This window comes from Hylobates moloch, unplaced genomic scaffold (genome assembly GCF_009828535.3).
Source record: "Hylobates moloch isolate HMO894 unplaced genomic scaffold, HMol_V3 SCAFFOLD_19, whole genome shotgun sequence".
NCBI classification, from domain to species: domain Eukaryota; kingdom Metazoa; phylum Chordata; class Mammalia; order Primates; family Hylobatidae; genus Hylobates; species Hylobates moloch.
In genome coordinates, this window is record NW_026652294.1 from 15477494 (window position 1) to 15496082 (window position 18589).

The 18589-nt window shown below is 53.4% G+C and overlaps 2 protein-coding genes across 6 annotated transcripts in view; both read left to right on the forward strand.

Moving 5' to 3' along the window:
- Window positions 1-18589, forward strand: part of CIMIP4 (ciliary microtubule inner protein 4) — a 302707-nt gene that overhangs the window by 72437 nt on the left and 211681 nt on the right. The window lies entirely within an intron of this gene.
- Window positions 1297-18193, forward strand: SSTR3 (somatostatin receptor 3). 5 transcript variants are annotated; one of them, XM_058430967.1, is made up of 3 exons: window positions 9915-10581; window positions 11711-11857; window positions 14579-18193. In XM_058430967.1, the coding sequence occupies exon 3, from the start codon at window positions 14615-14617 to the stop codon at window positions 15869-15871; it is 1257 nt and encodes a 418-aa protein (XP_058286950.1). In that variant the 5' UTR covers window positions 9915-10581; window positions 11711-11857; window positions 14579-14614; the 3' UTR covers window positions 15872-18193. The 5 variants fall into 5 exon arrangements, with proteins under 5 accessions (XP_031994214.1, XP_058286950.1, XP_031994212.1 ...); XM_032138323.2 differs by lacking the exons at window positions 9915-10581; window positions 11711-11857 and adding an exon at window positions 1297-1358; XM_032138321.2 differs by lacking the exon at window positions 11711-11857.

The window sequence follows — 18589 nt, forward strand, 5'->3', positions numbered from 1 at the left end:
GTATCCTCCCTGTGGTAGCCTCCTGTCATAGTCAGCGATTGGCACAATAATGCTGTGTAACAAACCAAACCACCTTGAAATCCAGAGGTAAGAAGCAGCAGGCCTGTATTCTCACACTCACTAGTTGTAGGTGGACAGTGGGTCTGCTGACTTAGGAGGGTTTTGCTGGTGACTTGGCTTCAGGCTGGGGATGGGTGGTCTTGGTCCTGGCTGTGGGTGCGTGTGGGTCGGCTCCACCTGTCTCTCATCCTCCTTAGGCCCACATTCCCTGGGGCATGTCCTTCTCATGGTGGATCACAGGAGCATGAGAAGCCAAGCCAAACCATGCAGTGTTTAAGGCCTCTGCTCATGCTTCACATGGCCGAGCCCAACACCACCAATGGGGCAGGGACAGGAACTCTTCCCGGACTTGGAGGAAAGGAAATATTTGCTGAGCACCAATCCTAATGCTCACACCTCCTGACTGGCCTTCTTGTTTTCACTCTTGCCCTTGGCCATGGTTTATCTCCACGGAGCGGCCAGAGTGATTGCGTTAAACTACCAATCAGATCAGACCATCCCTTGTATAACACCCTCCGGTGGCATCTCTGGACATTTGGCACGAAACCTCCTCCCTTACCTACAAGGCCTATAGGATGTTGTCAGTTTCTACCTCCAGATCTCACTTGGCACCATCTTCCCTTTCCTTGCAAAGCTCCAGCCACAAGGGCTGTGTTCTGGTTTGGCTGTGTCCCAACACAAATCTCATCTTGAATTGTAGTTCCCATAATCCAGGTGGGAGGAACCCAGTGGGAGGTAATTGAATCCCATAATCCAGGTGGGAGGAACCCAGTGGGAGGTAATTGAATCCCATAATCCAGGTGGGAGGAACCCAGTAGGAGGTAATTAAATCCCATAATCCAGGTGGGAGGAACCCAGTGGGAGGTAATTGAATAATGGGGGAGGGGGACGATTACCTCCATGCTGTTCTCGTGATAGTAAGTGAGTTCTCACAAGATCTGAAGGTTTTATAAGGGTTTTCCCCTTTTGCTTGGCACTTCTCCTTCCTGCCATCATGTGAAGGATGCGTTTGCTTCCCCTTCTGCCATAATTGTAAGTTTCCTGAGGATTCCCCAGCCATGTTAAACTGTGAGGCAATTAAACCTCTTTCCTTTATAAATTACCCAGTCTCGGGTATGTCTTTACTTCTATTTTTTATTTTGTTTTGTTTTTTGAGATAGAGTCTTGCTCTGTTGCCCAGGCTGGAATGTAGTGGCATGATCTCAGCTCACTGCAACCTCCACCTCCCAGATTCAAGCAATTCTCCGGCCTCAACCTCCTGAGTAGCTGGGACTACAGGCATGTGCCACCACACCCAGGTAGTTTTTGTATTTTTAGTAGAGATGGGGTTTTGTCATGTTGGCCAGGCTGGGGCTATGTCTTTATTAGCAGTGTGAGAACAGACTAATGCAGGCTGCTCCCAGGATTTTCACTGTGTGCCAGGCCCCTTCTACCTTGGGACCCTTGCTTAAGCCGCTCCTTCCACACATAGCACCTACTTTCCCAGAGCTTCCTCCACAATCACCCCACACTCAGTCTCAATCACCTCTTCCTCCTGCTTCTCTCTTGGTGCCTCTGTTGAAGAACAATCTTCATCACTGTTTATAATTGTTTATTAAATAGGTCTATTTATTCAAAAAGTGCTTCCCTTCTAGATTGTAAGCTCAAACACACAAAAGGACCTGTGTGTTTTGTTTTACACTAAGGCCCTAGTGAGTCCTGGCCACCTAATCCATGCAGAATGAATGTTATTTGTACAAATGAGTAAGTAGGTGAAAGAATGGACTTTAATGAAAATAGAGAGACCGAACCACGCCAGCGACCCAGCTGAGCCCAGCCTCCAACCACCCCAGCCAGGTGCCAGCCATGTACAAGAGCTGACCTGGATGTGCCGGCCTAGCTGAGTCTCCAGGTGACTCGCGGCCAGCCACCATCAAAGAATGGCCGGAATAAGCCCAGCCAACCCACAGAATCATGAGGGATAATGACATGGCTATTGTAAGCCACTACATTTTGGGGTGGTTTGTGACACAGGCACTGATACTGAAACCTTGACTTTTTGGAGTCTAGACTCTTCATTATCTGCTCCTCTGATCTCTGACCTCTCCTCCCTACCCACGATTCCTACCACGCTCCAGAGAGATGTTGACATTTGGGGACATCTGACTCCATCCAGCTCTCACACAATATGGGAGGCAGAGCAGGACAGGTCCCGGAGAGGGAGCGGCAGATCCAGGATGTCCATAGAAGGCTTCTGGAGAGGAGCTCAAGGAAGGTAAAATGAGCAGTTTTTCGCAGAATCCAAAATTCAATCAATTCAGTTCCCACCAACTAACTATGTGCTTCACACCAAGCTGTGGCAGGAGCCGGAGGTGCAGAGAGGGGTGAGGCACAGCCCCTTGCTCACCAGTGGCTCAGAAGCCAGTGGGAGAGACAGATGTGTAAACAGACATCCACCATGTGGCTTGATCCACAGATCACAGAAATATATTCAATGCAGAAAGGAAGAGACTCTGGTCTCAAGGCGCTAGGGTAGAGATGTTTCCACCCCCGCCTCCTCGCTGAAGAGCAGCCACGACAAGAAGGAGAACAAGAAACAGAAACACAAACTCCCAGCTTCAAAGAAGCCAGGAGACACCTGTAACCCCAAACCACAATGTATGAGCAGCGAGAGCAGATGGAGGGTGGTAAATGATTGAACAGAGCTGAGGAAGGCAAACCTAAGTGCCTGCTGCTACATGGTGGGGCGGAGTAGGGGCTTTGGAGACGGCAAAGATGCAAATCACCTGGTCTTGCAGAACCCTGGGGAGGCTCAGAATTAGGGAACCCAGACATCATGGATGGTGAGGCAGAAGGCTGAAAACAGGGGGTTGTGTGGAAGTCTGCTTAGGAGGAGTGAGATCCCCCAGCACCACCCCAGATCTTCTTTTTTCCATTATGTGGTCAGGCACCCACCCCTCCCTAACCCCAGCAGGGAGAATTCAGCCAGAGTTCTCTGGACCCAGAGACATTCGCTACAGGGCAGAGTGGGGGTGAGGCACCAGACTGCTTTTGGAGATGCTGTCAATTTAATGATGCCTTGCAAATAATCATTCGTCCACTCCTACCCTCCCTACCCATCATTCCTACCACGCTCCAGAGAGATACTGACACACCCTCCATGGGAGGGGCGTGTTTCCCCTCTCCCCTGATGCTGGGCTTGGCCATGTGACTTGCTGTGGCTACTGGGATGACAACTGCATCAGGAGAGACTTCATGGGCCTGTCCCCTTGGACATGCTCTCTTGTGGAGCCAAAAAACTTAACATGCCTTGGACAAGCCTGCTGGTTCCCAGAGTAAAGGAGAAACGCAGAATAGAGCTGTCTGCTTGACCTACAGACCTGCAACTTCACGCAGATCTGCCCAGTCGAGCCCAGTCTAGATCAACTCATCCCAGCTGACCTGAACATGTGTGAAGAGAAGAAATACTTATTGTTGTGTGCCATAGAGATTTTTGTGGTTGTTTGTTACGTAGCACTATCTGACTGATACAAGGAGATTAAGTGAAAGTCTGAATACTGAACATGGTGACCGCAGCCCCCTTCCCTGGCCCATTTCAGGGGTGCCAGCACCCAGCCATACACTCACCCCAGGAAAGAAATTGGAGGATCTGGTCACCCCAGAGAAAAGTCTTACAGATGCTGACTTTGGGGTGTCCTTGACAAAAGATCCAGCTGCCCCACAGTGATGCCCACCATTGTACAAGTACTTCTCTTGAGCTCTGGTCAGATTTTAATGCCTCATTCTTCTTCTTCTTCTTTTTTTTGAGACAGAGTTTTGCTCTTGTTGCCCAGACTGGAGTGCAATGGCGCAATCTCGGCTCACCGCAACCTTCACCTCCTGGGTTCAAGCGATTCTCCTGCCTCAGCCTCCCGAGTAGCTGGGATTACAGGCATGTGCCACCATGCCAGGCTAATTTTGTATTTTTAGTAGAGACAGGGTTTCTCCATGTTGGTCAGGCTGGTCTCGAACTCCCGACCTCAGGTGATCTGCCTGCCTTAGCCTCCCAAAGTGCTGGGATTACAGGCATGAGCCACCGTGCCCAGGCTTAATGCCTCATTCTGAAACAGGAGTGGCTAACACAGGATGACTGGTTGAAGAAGGCTCTAATGATGGCACTGCCCCAAGTGATAAATGAAAGAGACCCAATCAAAAAGTAGAAGAAAAGGAATATCAGAAAACAATAAAGATGATGCAGTGAGCAGAAGAAAACTTTGACAAAACCATCATTGCCATCCTTGAAGAGATAAGGAAACGTATATCCACAAATAAGTATAGAAGGCCACAGCAAAGGAGCAGGCAGAAATCAGGAGAGAGGAGGCCAGGCGCGGTGGCTCATTCCTGTAATCCCAGCATTTTGGGAGGCCAAGGTGGATGGATTGCTTGAGGCCAGGAGTTTGAGACTAGCCTGACCAACATGGTGAAACCCTGTCTTTACTAAAATTACAAAAATTAGCTGGGTGTGGTGGCATGTGCCTGTAATCCCAGCTACTTAGGAGGCTGAGGCAGGAGAATCACTTGAACCCAGGAGGCGGAGGTTGCAATGAGCTGAGATTGTGCCACTGCACTCCAGCCTGGGACAGAGTGAGAGAGTGAGACTCTGTCTGTCTCAAAAAACACAAACAAACAAACAAAAATAAAATAAAATAAAAGACAGGAGAGAGCTCTTGGAAATGAAAAATATGTTGATTTAAAAAAAGAGGGACTGGAAGATAAAAACAGATTTTTTTAAACCTCCCAGGAAGTAGAACAAAATTATAAAGATGAGCAACAAGAAAAATAAAGATTTCATCCAGGAGACCCAATATTCAAATAATAGGAGTTACAGAAGGAAATAATAGAAAAATGTGTCTCAGAACTGAAGAACACAAATCTTCAGATTAAAAGGCTACTTGGTGCCCCAGATGACAAATGAAAAAAGAATCAAATCTTATTATAAAATTTTCAGAAATTTAAGGATAAAGCAAAGATCCTAGAAGATTCTAGAATAATAAAAAAAAAAAATTAGCTTAAGTTACACAGTGGATTGGGATTAAGAATTGTGCTGGAACCTAGAGACACCGACAGATGCCTTCCATCAGCTGAGTCAGAGTCATTCTCAATCTCAAATTCTATACCTAGCCTACCTATCAATGAGTGTGAGAGGGGTATTCACTATTTTGAAACATGCACACTTTCTCCGAAAGTTACTGGGAGCTACGCTCCATCAAAATGAGAGAGGAGGCCAGACGTGGTGGCTCATGCCTGTAATCCCAGCACTTTGGGAGGCCGAGGCAGGTGGATCACTTGAGCCCAGGAGTTCAAGACCAGCCTTGGCAACATGGCAAAACCCCATCTCTATGGAAAATACAAAAACTATCTGGGTGTGGTGGCATGCACCTGTAGTCCCAGCTACTCAGGAGGCTGAGGTGAGAAGATCGCTTGGGCCTGGGAGGCAGGGGTGGCAGTGAGCCGAGACTGCACCACTGCACTCCAGCTTGGGTGACAGGGCAAGACCCTGACTCAAAAACAAAACAAAACAAACAAACAAAACCCCAAGTCCCCCACAAAATGAGAGAGTAAAACATCAAAAAGAAGACATGGAATCTAAGAAACTGGATTCATACAGGAAAAAGCTGAAGAGAATCCCCAAACAACAATGGAGAGAATCTCGGGATGTCAGCTGCGCACAGGCCCAAGGGGCAGCTGGCCCAGATAAGATGAGCTCGACAGTCTCCACGACGAAATCGTCCCTGAGGCTGGACTCTGGAAATTCCGCTTGTGGTTTTTACGAAGCTGTAGGAATGTGTGGAAATGCTTAGTCCAAGAAATCGAAGATATTTTTAAAAACCAAAAAATGAAGCAAGTGAAAAAAACGAAGCAATGATGAACTCCTGGCCGAGCAGGAAATACTATTTACATTGCATTAATCATGGGAACACTGGATATGCATTTAACAGAAACTCATACTGAGAAGATGGGGAGAAGGGGTGAGAGTGTGTAGGAAATGTAAACTTCTCTACTATAAGAGGAGTCAGTAGATAATGGGTAAAATCAAGGGATTAAGACATAAAAAAATCAATATGATATTTAGCGAGAAAGAGTTTAAGTGAGGGAGCAATTGCTGAGTGGGTGGGATTACCTGTGGGACGGGAGGGGCGGGAGGGATGCGGGAGGACTGCTGTTTTTTGTTGTTATAAACCTTTTCAGCACTACAGTAGTCCACTTAGTGCAGTTTCAGTTACCTGTGGTCAACCACAGTCCAAAAATATTAATAGATTTTGAAAGAAAAAGACAGAGACAGAGAGATCACCATCACATAACTTCTGTTACAGTCTATTGTTATAATTGTTCTATTGTATATTGTATTATTAATTGTTGCTGTTCGTCTCTTAACTGTGCCTAATTTATAAATTAAACATTATCTTTCTCCACCATCGCGGTGTGTGGTTGACTCCGTTTCTCGCCACAGCTTCTCACAAGACTTTCAGGATCAAGTGATTCCTGCACAAGAAACAAAAGCAAAACGGTCCCATTCCCCAGTGGATTTGTATGAAAACTGATAATAACATCAGGTACAGCTCCAAAAGGAGATACTGGAAAGAACCAAGCTGGGTCTATAAGGAATTGAGCATGAGATGATACACATATTTATGTTGTATCAAGGTTGTGATCATATTACCATAGCAAGCTGAAAATGTCACCACTATCTGGACAGCTGGACATGTTTGATTGGGAAGGTACTTTTTCTCTTTGTTTATATGCTCTGCGCTAGTAGGCTGGGTTCAGTAATACATAGGTGAGACCTTTTATTTAAAAAAAAATTATCAGCCCGTAATCCCAGCTACTCGGGAGGCTGAGGCAGGAGAATCACTTGAACCCGGGAGGTGGAGGTTGCAGTGAGCCAAGATCGCGCCACTGCATTCCAGCCTGGGCGACAGTGCAAGATTCCATCTCAAAAAAAAGAAAAAAATTATCAGGCTGGGCGAGGTGGCTCATGCCTATAATCCCAGTACTTTGAGAAGCTGAGGTGGGAGGATCGCTTGAGGCCTGGAGTTTGAGGCTAGCTTGGCCAACATAGGGAGACCCTGTTTCTATTAAAAAAAATTACCATAAGTATGTAAAACATCATACAGGAAAAAATAATAGCATATATATACAGGTTCTCTACAATCCACGGTTTCAGGCATCCACTCGGGGTATTGGGATGTATTCCCTGAGGCATAAGGGGCATAAAGGGGGGACTATTCTACTAGTTTCTAAATTTACTTGCAAACAGTACTTTGATAAAATAAAAGCAAATTAAAAAATCATTGCATTACAGATAAGGAATCCTGAAGGAGGGAGTGTTGGAGAAGGGGAGGGCTCCAGAGAAGGCTGCCAGAGCAGCAGATGCCTAACTGGGCTGAAGGTGAAGAGGGGGACCCGGAGTGGCCTGCTAGGGACTTGCGGCACCGGTGAGGTTCAGATGGAGGCCCTGGTGCTTTAGAACGAGAAGAGTGCCGAGTGGCGGGAGCACAGGCTGAGGCTCCTTACGTTACGTGGGGTCCCTGGGCCGCGGTCGGGACTGCGGATTTTATTTGACAAGGAACAGGTGGCCATAGGAGGGTCTCAAGGAGGCAGCTGGGATGACTTATGTTTATAATAGACTCACTCTCTCTGCTGAGTAGGGGGCGAGGGTGGAAGCAGGTGCAAGGTGATGATGCGATGGAGGAGGAAAAACCCTTCTTTACTGTCTTAGGGTCTCTGGCTGGGCTGAAGAATTAAACTGACATAAGGCAGATCAGCAGGAGAAAAACATACAGACTTCATTTACATGTACAAGGGAGCCCTCCCACCCCCCGCCCAGATGACCAAGACCCAAAGCAGTGACTAGGCATAAAGGCTTTCGTACCAGGTTGAACAAAGAATGGCAATTGTGTAACTAGGAAGATAAGGAATAAAAGATCTGTTCGTACAGATCTCTTTTGGCCTCGACTCTCCTTATCTGGTAATGTCTTTCCTCCTCCTGGCATAGGGAAGGCGTCTTTCACAGGGCATTTTAGCTCCTGCTTTCAGGAAGAAAAAGGGAGGTCAGAGCCCCCTTTCTGCACCTGCTGTTTCTGAAGTGCCTTTAGTGCAAAGAAATCAATATGCCAGAGTGGTGTATTCTGGGGTGGCGTGTCCTGAACCCCTTCAGTGGCCTGGCTCAGAAGGGAGTCTGTGGATGGAGAGCAGTGGACGGGTTCCAGGCTGGAGCAGTAAGGCTCGGTGCTGGGGAGGTGTGTGGCGGGGGGCACACTGATGAGCATTCACTCCTTTAACCTTCACAAGAACCCCCGGGGCCAGGCAGTCAGGTGTGTACAATCTACTGAAGGAGAAAACCGAAGTTCAAGTTCAGTGCACGGCAGGGGTAGAGCTGGGGCTCAAACTCCCCTGTCCAGTCTTCAGCCCCTGTACCCTAACCTGCAGGAATAAGTGAACGAATACATGAGGCTGGGTGCACCCAGGGCACAGAGGGGCGAGGGAAATCAGCAGAGGAGGAGGCCCGCGCAGGTGGCAGGACTCAAGGGTGCAGTGCCAGGTGGGCTGCAGCGGGAGAGCTTTATTCTGAGGGCAGTGAGAAGCTGTGGGGTAGGGGAGGGTGATCAGTGCCATGGAAAACCCACCCTTGACCCTGAGGACACGCTCCCAGGAGCCCACCCACACCTCATGAACTTGTACAGACAAGGACAATGGGAGGCTGAGACCTGGAGCCTTGCCCCGGGCACACGACAAATGGAGGGGCAGCATTAAGAGACCAGGCTGGCTCCAGGTGGAAGCGGGTGTGTCCTACTGTGTGCTGCCTCACACACGGTGGCACCTCTGGACGAATTCAACTTCCAGTTCTCTGCAGCCCCAGGTACCTAGTGACAAAGGAGGTCCAGCCCTGGTCCCAGGGAATGGCCCAGTTTGGAAAGCAGCCTAGGTACAGCCTGGCACATAGTAGGTGCTCAGCCAAGACGCATGTCCTTTTCCCTTCCGTCTCTGACTGTTCCTTTCCTTATCACTCCTGTGCTGAGGCAGGAATCAGCACAGGCAGGGGCACGGCATCCCAAGACAGCTGGGCCTGTGCTCAGGACCATAGGCCAGAGTCTCTTAGACCAAAGATCAGTAATATGGCCCACGGGGCAAATCCCACCCACTGCCTGTTTTTTGTACAGCCTACAAGCTGAGAATGGTTTTTACGGATGACCATTTGCAATCGGTTTGATGAAACACTAACTCTAACTCCAATTAAGCAAAATGTGATGCCTCTAAAAAGAACTCTATTCTTCTCATTAGTGGACCTGCATTACAAAACACTGGCCTCAATTATTATTATTCTATTTTGAGTTTTGTCAGTTACAAAATAGTGAAAATCTGTTTTCTCACTGCACAATGATTTTGCCCTCAAAGCCTAAAATATTGGTTCTCTATTCTGTCCTTCCATTCCTCACCCTGCCTAGGGCTCTCCAGGTTTAACCAATCCCAGGACCAACGACCCCCACCCGGCCTCCCCGGTGGCCCGTGCTGTGGCCGGTGTGCCCGACTGCAGGGCTGGACTGTGGACTCTGGGGCTGGCCAGCCCCACACCCAGCCTTGCCTTGGGACACAGCTGTTGCCCCGGGGGACCAGTGCTGCAGTGGCCTCCAGAGCTGCTCTGGCTACTGGCTGGCAGCCTCAGCTCCCCTGAGCACTGAGCACATTCTTTTCTCCAACTCCCTGCGGGAGCCAAGGCCAACGGGCGTGGGTGGCTGAAATCTCCCCGGTAACAGGGTCTGCCCCTCTCCTGCTCGCTCTCCGGGCCCCCTCCCTTAACCTGCACCCCGCCCCCCACCCCCCACACCTGCTCTCTGTCCCTCAGCCCCTCCCTGCTTGCTCCCTCCACGGGCTCCATGTCACCATCTGTGGCACAGTCCCTCTCTGTCACTCTCCCTGCCACCCCCTCGTTCTCCTTCCTCCCTCCTGCCTCTCTCTGCATCTCTCCCTCTCACCCGTGTCTCCTCTCCTCTCTTTCCTCCTCGTCTTCTCCCTGTCACGCATCTCTCATCACTCCCCCTCATTCTGCCTTTCCTCCTACTCACGGTCTCCTCTCCCTCTCTCTCTCTCTCCCCCTCCCTTTTTCTCTCTCTCTCTCTCCACCTCCTCCCGACCCCCTTTCCCCTCTATTTCTATTGGCTTCTGCGTCCCTTGCTCCCCTCTTCTCTTCTTCACCCTGGGAAGCTTCTCCCCCCAATCCTTGCCCCTGCCCCCCCACCCAGGATGTGTCCTGGAGATGGGGGGTGACGTACCAGGCGCTGGTTGGGAAGTCAGGGCCGGAGACCAGATGGGAGAGGCTCTGTGGACAGCTGTGGCCGAGGGCCTGGGAGGGGACCTGAGCCCGCAAGCAGTCTAGAAGTGGGTGCCGTGTGGGGACCCCAGTTAGGAGTGCCCTGGGGGCACCTGGGGACTGGGCAGGGAGAGGGGACAGCAGAATGATAACCAGCCTGGCGGCAAGGAGGGAAGCCCTCACCCCATGGGCAGGTAAGGAGGCTGGGGCCCGGATGATGTCCCGAAGGGTGGGGTCCTGGTAGCCCATGCTCTGCCCAGGATGAACTTGGGAGGCTGGGGCTGGGGAGGCAGAGGGTGGGGAGTCCCAGGGAGGCAGGAGGGAGGCCTTCCTGTGACCTCCTGGTGGGCTGCAGGGGCAAGGGCATTAGTCTCAGAATCTCGTGCCACGATTCTAGGATCTCGGAATCATAGAATCGCAGGCTGTCAGGGCTGGAGGGAGCCAGATATATCATGTCGTTGGTTTCCCCAGCTCACGTGGCAGCTCTCCTGAGCTCCCCCTCCATAGCCGGCACTGTGCTTGGCACGCCTCCGTTTAATCTTTGCAAACAACCCTGGGAGGTGGGTCCGCTTGTCCTTCATATGACGAAACTGAGGTGCAGGGGGGAGAAGTGACTTGCCCGAGGTCACACAGCAATTTGGCATCATCGCTGTGCAGCAGAGCCCAAGCCCCCAGTGCTGGGCCTGTGGGGTGTGCTCCTGGGATCAGGCCCCAGGCCTGGGGTGCCAGTGAGTCAGTCGGCACTGGCAAGCATAAGCCAGGTGTCTTTGGGGGGAAGGCCCAAGCGTGTAGAGGACAAGCAGAGAGCCAGGGGCCATCGCCCTGCACTATTCAGGACTGTCACGGCCTTTGATTCTTCTCAGCCTGAGGCCTTCAGAGGAGCCAGTGTGGCCAGGAGGTACTGATGGTTTAGAAGCAGATAGAACTGGGTTCGAATTCTGGCTTCTCACTCTCCAGCTGGGTGACCCTGTGAAGCTTACTTAACCTCTCTGAGCCTCAACTTCTTCCTCTCTAAAAACTCTCCCTCTTGGGCTTCTCGAGGATGTCGTGATATGAGTCTGAGGCTTCCATCCGGGGACAATGTCCCACCTTGGAGTTCTCCTTGATGAACTGCTTGGCTGTTCACATTTACAGCTGTTCTGGGTGATGTCCTAGGTTCTGGGGCTAAGTAATAAATCATTCAGGGCCCCTGCATTCAAGAGCCAGTGTTCTCGCGGGTGGGAGACGGGCAAATGGATTGGAGTGCCTGGCCTCCCTGAACTATTAGGGCTGTGGGGCTCATGGTAGCCACTCACCCTCTCTGTGCTGTCTCCTCCTGAACAGTCCTCCAAGGAGTCCGCCCCCAGCTTTCAGGCAAGCTTGTGCCAAAGATAAACCAGACAGGGAGGAAAAGTCCCTCCTTCTCAAGGATGAACTAGATCATGCACAGGATTCCAGCTCTTTAAAGAAAAGACGGCACCTCAATTGCAGGTCTGGCTTACGTGCGTGGAAAGCTGTAATTTCTCTGCTTCTGCTCCCTGGGCCCCTCAAACTTTGACAGGGAAGACCGGCCAAGATAAGGGTGGAGACAGAGTTTTCCAGGAGGGGGCCGGGGGTTCTGGGAGGGGCGACTGCATGCCCTGGTACAAAGGAGGGTCTGGCTAGGCACGCCGTGTTCCTGCCAGGACCATGTGTGTGTCAGCGCATGCGCTTGTGGGTGCACAGACGTGTGCTGGGCAGGCGTGGGGGTGGGGCAACCTCAGAGCTTACCCCCAGAGGGCTACCCCAGGGGCATCTGTCCCTGAAGCCTGGAAATTAGGTCTGCCCAGCTCCTTGCTTCTCTTGGGAGCCTGGTGCTCCCCTCCCTCATCTAGCCCTGGCTTGTGATTGGCTGACCAGCAGGGATGCTATAAAGAAGATCTGCGCACAGCACAGGGCGGCAAGGTGGATGGTGACGCGGGTCCCCTACCAAGGAGGCAGGACTCTAAGGTTCCAGGTTCCACAATTCCAGGTCTGAGAAGGACTCATTCTAGCGTTCTGAAATTCTAACATTCTCTGATTCAAGGATACTGAGTCTAAAATCTCATGGCTGTAAGATTTGCTGACTGTTCTAAGAATTCAAAATTCTATTTTTAGATCTCTAAGGGTCCATTAGGCTTTGAGTCCATGATCCTCATAGCTCAAAGCCCTGGGGGCAACTGGGAAAGAGGGATGCCAGCTGGGCACTCAGGTGGGTGCCTTCCCAGGCCTGGCTTCAGTTTGCCAGCCTGTGGAACGGGCGTAGAGGTGGTCACTACAGATCTTTCCAGATTTGCCCCTTCCTAGCTGTGACCAGAACATGTGACCTCACGTTTGCTCCCCATCTGTGCAGTGGGGATGACAGTAGTGCCTCCCTCATAGGACATCATAGGATACTGCAGTTCACCAGCTTAGCCTGGAACCTGGCACAGTCAGGGCTCAGTGATGAGCAGCTGGAAGCACTGTTAGGATCCTCTAGCCCACTGTCCAGGTGCCCCTCCCTTAGTGCTGCTGTCCCAGGCTCAGGAGACCTGATGAGGGGTTGGGGAGAAGGATGGGTTGAGGACAGGTTGGGGGATGACCCAGGCTCAGAATTCTTCTCTTTTCCCAGCCCCAGGAACAGGGAGGAGATGCTCTGAGCCCAGCCAGCTCGGGATGCTTTTGGAGAAGCCACGGCCTAGGGGTTCCTTGCTACCCTTGGCTTCACCCAGCCTGGCACTCTGAGCCCACTGCAGCCCCAGGTCCTTGGGGCAGGGATAGCCAGGCATGCTCAGAGGCATTTCTTTGGATTTGGGGTGCCTTCCCTTCCCAGGAGCTTTGCACATCAACAGTCACATCCATATAGGGCAGTGTGGACCACAGCTCCCATTGGAGGGAGGAAGTGCAGGCCCATGTCGGGGATATTAGAAGAAGGGCTTCTCCTCTGAGAGATTTCTCCTCCCTTCAGGGTTTCCTGCAGGGAGAATCCGAGGACAGCCAGGAGCCAGGGGATTGGGGGATCATTAGGAAGAGGGGGTGCAGTGGGTGGTCCAGGCCCCAGAGGGGGCTTCTGCTTCCAGCCTGGCTCTGCCTGGGCCTCCTCCTGAGCGTGGCTTTCTGCAATGGGGCCTGACATTCCCCTTGGCATTGGACTTGGTCCGCTGCAGGCTTCTCTGGTTCATTCGATGCCTGACACTGAGGCAGAGCTGGTGCCTGTGCGAAAGTGATGGGGCAGAAGGCAGTGGGGAGGGTCCAAAGCTGGCTGGAGACTCCATATGGGAGGGGATCAGAGGCTCGCAGGGGAGCCCAGAGGAGCCCCAGCTTCTTCCGAGTGGGCATGGGATGAGAAAGGCACTAAGAAAGCACGTGGAGTGGGGCGGGGGTGGGGGGCTCTTGCTTGTGCTTCAAATCCCTTCTGAAAATGTCCCCTTCTCCGGGCAGCTGGTCCCTCCAGCCAGGGGGAGGGGCTACTCTTGGATAGCATCTAAGTGAATTGTAAAGTTCTCCAACCCCAGCCGGCCTCTGGGGAGAAGGGGCCTCAGCCACCTGCCCCCCAGGTTCACAGCCAACCTTCCTGGGCAGGGCCTTTGAGAGGGGCACAGTGGGATGGCCCAGGCTGACGGGGCACCTAAGGACTCTGACTCCCAGGGGAGGGGATATCCCGAGCCTGTAGTTCTTAACTCCATTTGGAACGTGAAGAATCTGATAACAGATCTGACATTAACCTTCACCTGGAGTTTAGGGTGTTCATGGATCCTCTGAAGTTCATCTAGGGAGCAGGTTTCCAGGTGAAGGTCCTGTGATATGAAGCAGTGTTTTTCAGATGTGAGGGTGAGACCTGCTGGTGGCAATGCAACCCACTTCACAGGGCCCTGCCAGCTGGGGCCTCACATGTAGAAAGGAAGGGCAGGTATTGGTTGGTGGAACAGTATGACTTCATGCCACACACCACACCCTCACTCCATGATGGAGAATGATCCCCTCACCTCCCTGAGCCTCAGTTTCCTCATCTGAGAAAAGGGGATAACACGACTCAGCCTTGCGGGGCTGTGCAGGGTGAATGAGATGGTGCGTGCTAAGCACCTCCCATCTTCTGAAATCTCTCAGATGATGGGAGGATGGGCGTGCAGCAGGTCCCCAGGTTCAGCATGATGGGAGGGGCAGCAGAGAGAAAGCCATTCTCTGCTGTGACCCAGCTGTTTTTCCTTCCCCCAGGCAAATAGCTGACTGCTGACCACCCTCCCCTCAGCCATGGACATGCTTCATCCGTCATCGGTGTTCACGACCTCAGAACCTGAGAATGCCTCCTCGGCCTGGCCCCCAGATGCCACCCTGGGCAACGTGTCGGCGGGCCCAAGCCCCGCAGGGCTGGCCGTCAGTGGCATTCTGATCCCCCTGGTCTACCTGGTGGTGTGCGTGGTGGGCCTGCTGGGTAACTCGCTGGTCATCTATGTGGTCCTGCGGCACACGGCCAGCCCTTCGGTCACCAACGTCTACATCCTCAACCTGGCGCTGGCCGACGAGCTCTTCATGCTGGGGCTGCCCTTCCTGGCTGCCCAGAACGCCCTGTCCTACTGGCCCTTCGGCTCCCTCATGTGCCGCCTGGTCATGGCGGTGGATGGCATCAACCAGTTCACCAGCATCTTCTGCCTGACCGTCATGAGCGTGGACCGCTACCTGGCCGTGGTACATCCCACCCGCTCGGCCCGCTGGCGCACAGCTCCGGTGGCCCGCACGGTCAGCGCGGCCGTGTGGGTGGCCTCAGCTGTGGTGGTGCTGCCCGTGGTGGTCTTCTCGGGAGTGCCCCGCGGCATGAGCACCTGCCACATGCAGTGGCCCGAGCCGGCGGCGGCCTGGCGAGCCGGCTTCATCATCTACACGGCCGCACTGGGCTTCTTCGGGCCGCTGCTCATCATCTGCCTCTGCTACCTGCTCATCGTGGTGAAGGTGCGCTCAGCCGGGCGCCGGGTGTGGGCGCCCTCGTGCCAGCGGCGGCGGCGCTCCGAACGCAGGGTCACGCGCATGGTGGTGGCCGTGGTGGCGCTCTTCGTGCTCTGCTGGATGCCTTTCTACGTGCTCAACATCGTCAACGTGGTGTGCCCACTGCCCGAGGAGCCTGCCTTCTTCGGGCTCTACTTCCTGGTGGTGGCGCTGCCCTATGCCAACAGCTGTGCCAACCCCATCCTTTATGGCTTCCTCTCCTACCGCTTCAAGCAGGGCTTCCGCAGGGTCCTGCTGCGGCCCTCCCGCCGCGTGCGCAGCCAGGAGCCCACTGCGGGGCCCCCGGAGAAGACTGAGGAGGAGGATGAGGAGGAGGAGGATGGGGAGGAGAGCAGGGAGGGGGTCAAGGGGAAGGAGATGAACGGCCGGGTCAGCCAGATCACGCAGCCCGGCACCAGTGGGCAGGAGCGGCCGCCCAGCAGAGTGGCCAGCAAGGAGCAGCAGCTCCTACCTCAAGAGGCCTCCACTGGGGAGAAGTCCAGCACGATGCGCATCAGCTACCTGTAGGGGCCTGGGGAAAGCCAGGGTGGCCCGAGGAACAGGCAGAAGCCATGGGTGTGCCTAGGGCCTACTTCCCAAGGTGCCACAGGCCCATGATGGGATGTTGAGGGGCCTGGGCTTTGATGCTATTGCTGCCAGGACTTGCTGTGTGACCGTGGGTAGGTTGCTTCCACTCTCTGGGCCTTGTTTTCTCCTCTGTGACTCAGGGATAGGAGTCATCAGCCTGGATGAGCTATGGCAGATGAGAGGTTTGGAGGGCACTGTTGCTGGGCTGACCTGGCTGAGCGGGCAAAAGGTGGGTGCAGACTGGCCTCCCCCCAGGGATGGAGTGTCTTGGGGCATCAACCAGAATCTTGGCCCTCAGAGGGATAAACCAAGGCCAGGATTTCTTGGGCTCAGAGTCAGGGACACAGGAGCTGCTGGGGGCTGGGCTGGAAACCTAAACAGAAGAAAGCCTAACCTGGTGGGAGGAGTGAGGCAGAAATGATCAGGCCCCACATCAGCTGCCTCCCCTCGACTGTGAGGCCTTGGACCAGCTCTGCTCCTCTCGAGGCCTCAGGCTTTACCCGGGGAAAACCCAACAACCTCCACGCCCTTTTGGCCCAGGCAGTCAGTGCTGGAGGTCCTGTGCTCCTGGACGGGAAGAGCAGGTGAATTTCCTAGGAAGCGAGTGAAGTCCAGCTTCAGGGTCTCTCACCGCCTGGGCTCTTGCAAGGCCCTGCATCTACTTTTGTACTTGTCATTTGGTATTCGTTTTCTTAAAGAAGGACCTCAAACTGCATAAGCTTAGGCCACCCAAAGCCTGGCTCTGCCCCTGCTGAGGTCAGCCACCCAATCCCCAAGGAAGCTCACGTTGGGTCTTATGGCTGCAGTAGGGGCTCCTGGGGGTTCCCAGGTCTTTTGAGGGCTTCCAGGCACCTCCTTGCAGGAGGGGCCATCCCTGTTCCTCTCCTTGTGACCCATATTCTCCCTTCCTGGAGACCGAGGCAGGGACCCAGCCCATGAGGACTGGCATGGAAAGGCAGAGTGTCTGAAGAGCGCTGTGAGGAGAAGGAAGAGGAAGGGAGAAGAGGAAGAGGAAGAAGAAGGAAGAGGAAGACAAGGGGGAAAGGGGAGGATGAGGAGGGGGAAGGAGAAGCACAGATCTGTTTCTTGGAGCCGTCTTTGGCCCCCCTGGGCTGAGCTCAGTGGTAGCATCTGTGAACCTGAGTTGCCGACAACAGCCCCACCCAACCAGTACTGAGGGAAGGACACGATCAGGGTGGAACAGCCAGGGTGCAACGGCAAATGCACAGAGTACAGACAGGCACAGGGCCTGTGTCCCTGAGGGGCCTGAGAGTGCTGCCAAGAAGGGCTCAGGCCTTGATAAAGCCCTAGGGTGGAGCTGGCTACCAGGGATATTGGGAGGACTGGGGAGCTCCTGGTGGGTGGGAAGCAGGCCTCCCCATGCCCTGTCATCCTGGAGACTACAGGTCGGGAGGCCCAGAGAAGACAAGAAGAGGCTGAAGTGGGACTATCGAGGGGGACCATGGGGAGCAGCCACCATCCAAGGCTGGGCCTAGACTCCCTCCCAGAGATAGTCCCTCAGAGCTGTGGTGAGGCTGGCCCTGGGAGGGTGAGACCCCCAGTGAAATCCCTCCGCTTCCCCACCCCCTGCAGAGGGCAGGGGTCCTCAGGGAAAGCACAGGAACCAGACTTTTGGAGACTTGGATCTTCAGCACACCTCAGGGTCCTGGGCTGGCATTGGCCTTCCGGGCCTCAATTTCCCCATCAACAAATGGAGGTGAATCCCAGCTTGGCTGCCTCCTGGGATCTAACGAGAAAATGAGTCATGTGAGGTAACTTCCAGGCTCACTGCAATGGGTAGGGTGGGGTGTATCAGATTATAAAGTGGGGGTGCCCCCCTCACCCTCAGGCTTGGCCTATACCCCCCTCTCCTTCATCAAGTGGCCTGTGTCTGTCTTTTGGGGTGAGGACACTGTAGGCCATGAGAAATGGGCAGTTGGGGGGTCAGAGGCCAAGGGTCAGGGAGGCAGGGCTTGGGGAGAGTGTGGGACCGTCAGAGGAGAAGGAAGTTTGCAAAACCACATTTTGTGTGGAGACGGAGGCTGGAGGCCCAGGGACTTGGTCTGGGGTTTCTTGAGGAAGATCTGAGGGTCCAAGGGAGGAGGGATGCCCTGGCCTTCTGGCCTTCTCTGGCTGATTCTGCTTTCTTGCTGCCTAGGACAGGAGAGTAATGTCCTAGCAGGGTCCCTGGGAGGCCAGTTAAGGAACCCTTTGCTGTTTCTGTCTCTAGCTCTTGTCAATAAAGACGGTGATACCTGATAACAGCTGTGGCCTGGGCCAATTTCTCCGCCAGACACTGTGTCCAGATGGGTGTGAATGTGCAGGCGTGTGGGCTCCGTGCACCCTGGCCCACACCTCTGGGTGTGACCTCCCAGAGTCCAGGTCCTTCAGAGGACATGGAAGATACCCTTGATGGGGCTGAGCCCACATCCTTATAGATCTTGATCCAAAAGCAGTAGATGTCCTTTCTCCCTATTATCTAAATAGCAGATTTCAGGGAAGAAAGTGGATTGGCTCCAACTAGGTCACATGCTGGTCCCTTGGGCCAATCACCAAAGACGCGGTGATAGGGTGCCATGGTTGGCCAGGTGTGGGTCATGTGCCTACATTTCCAGCCAGAGAGAAGGTAGGGCACTGTGATGGACACTCTGGCCTGGC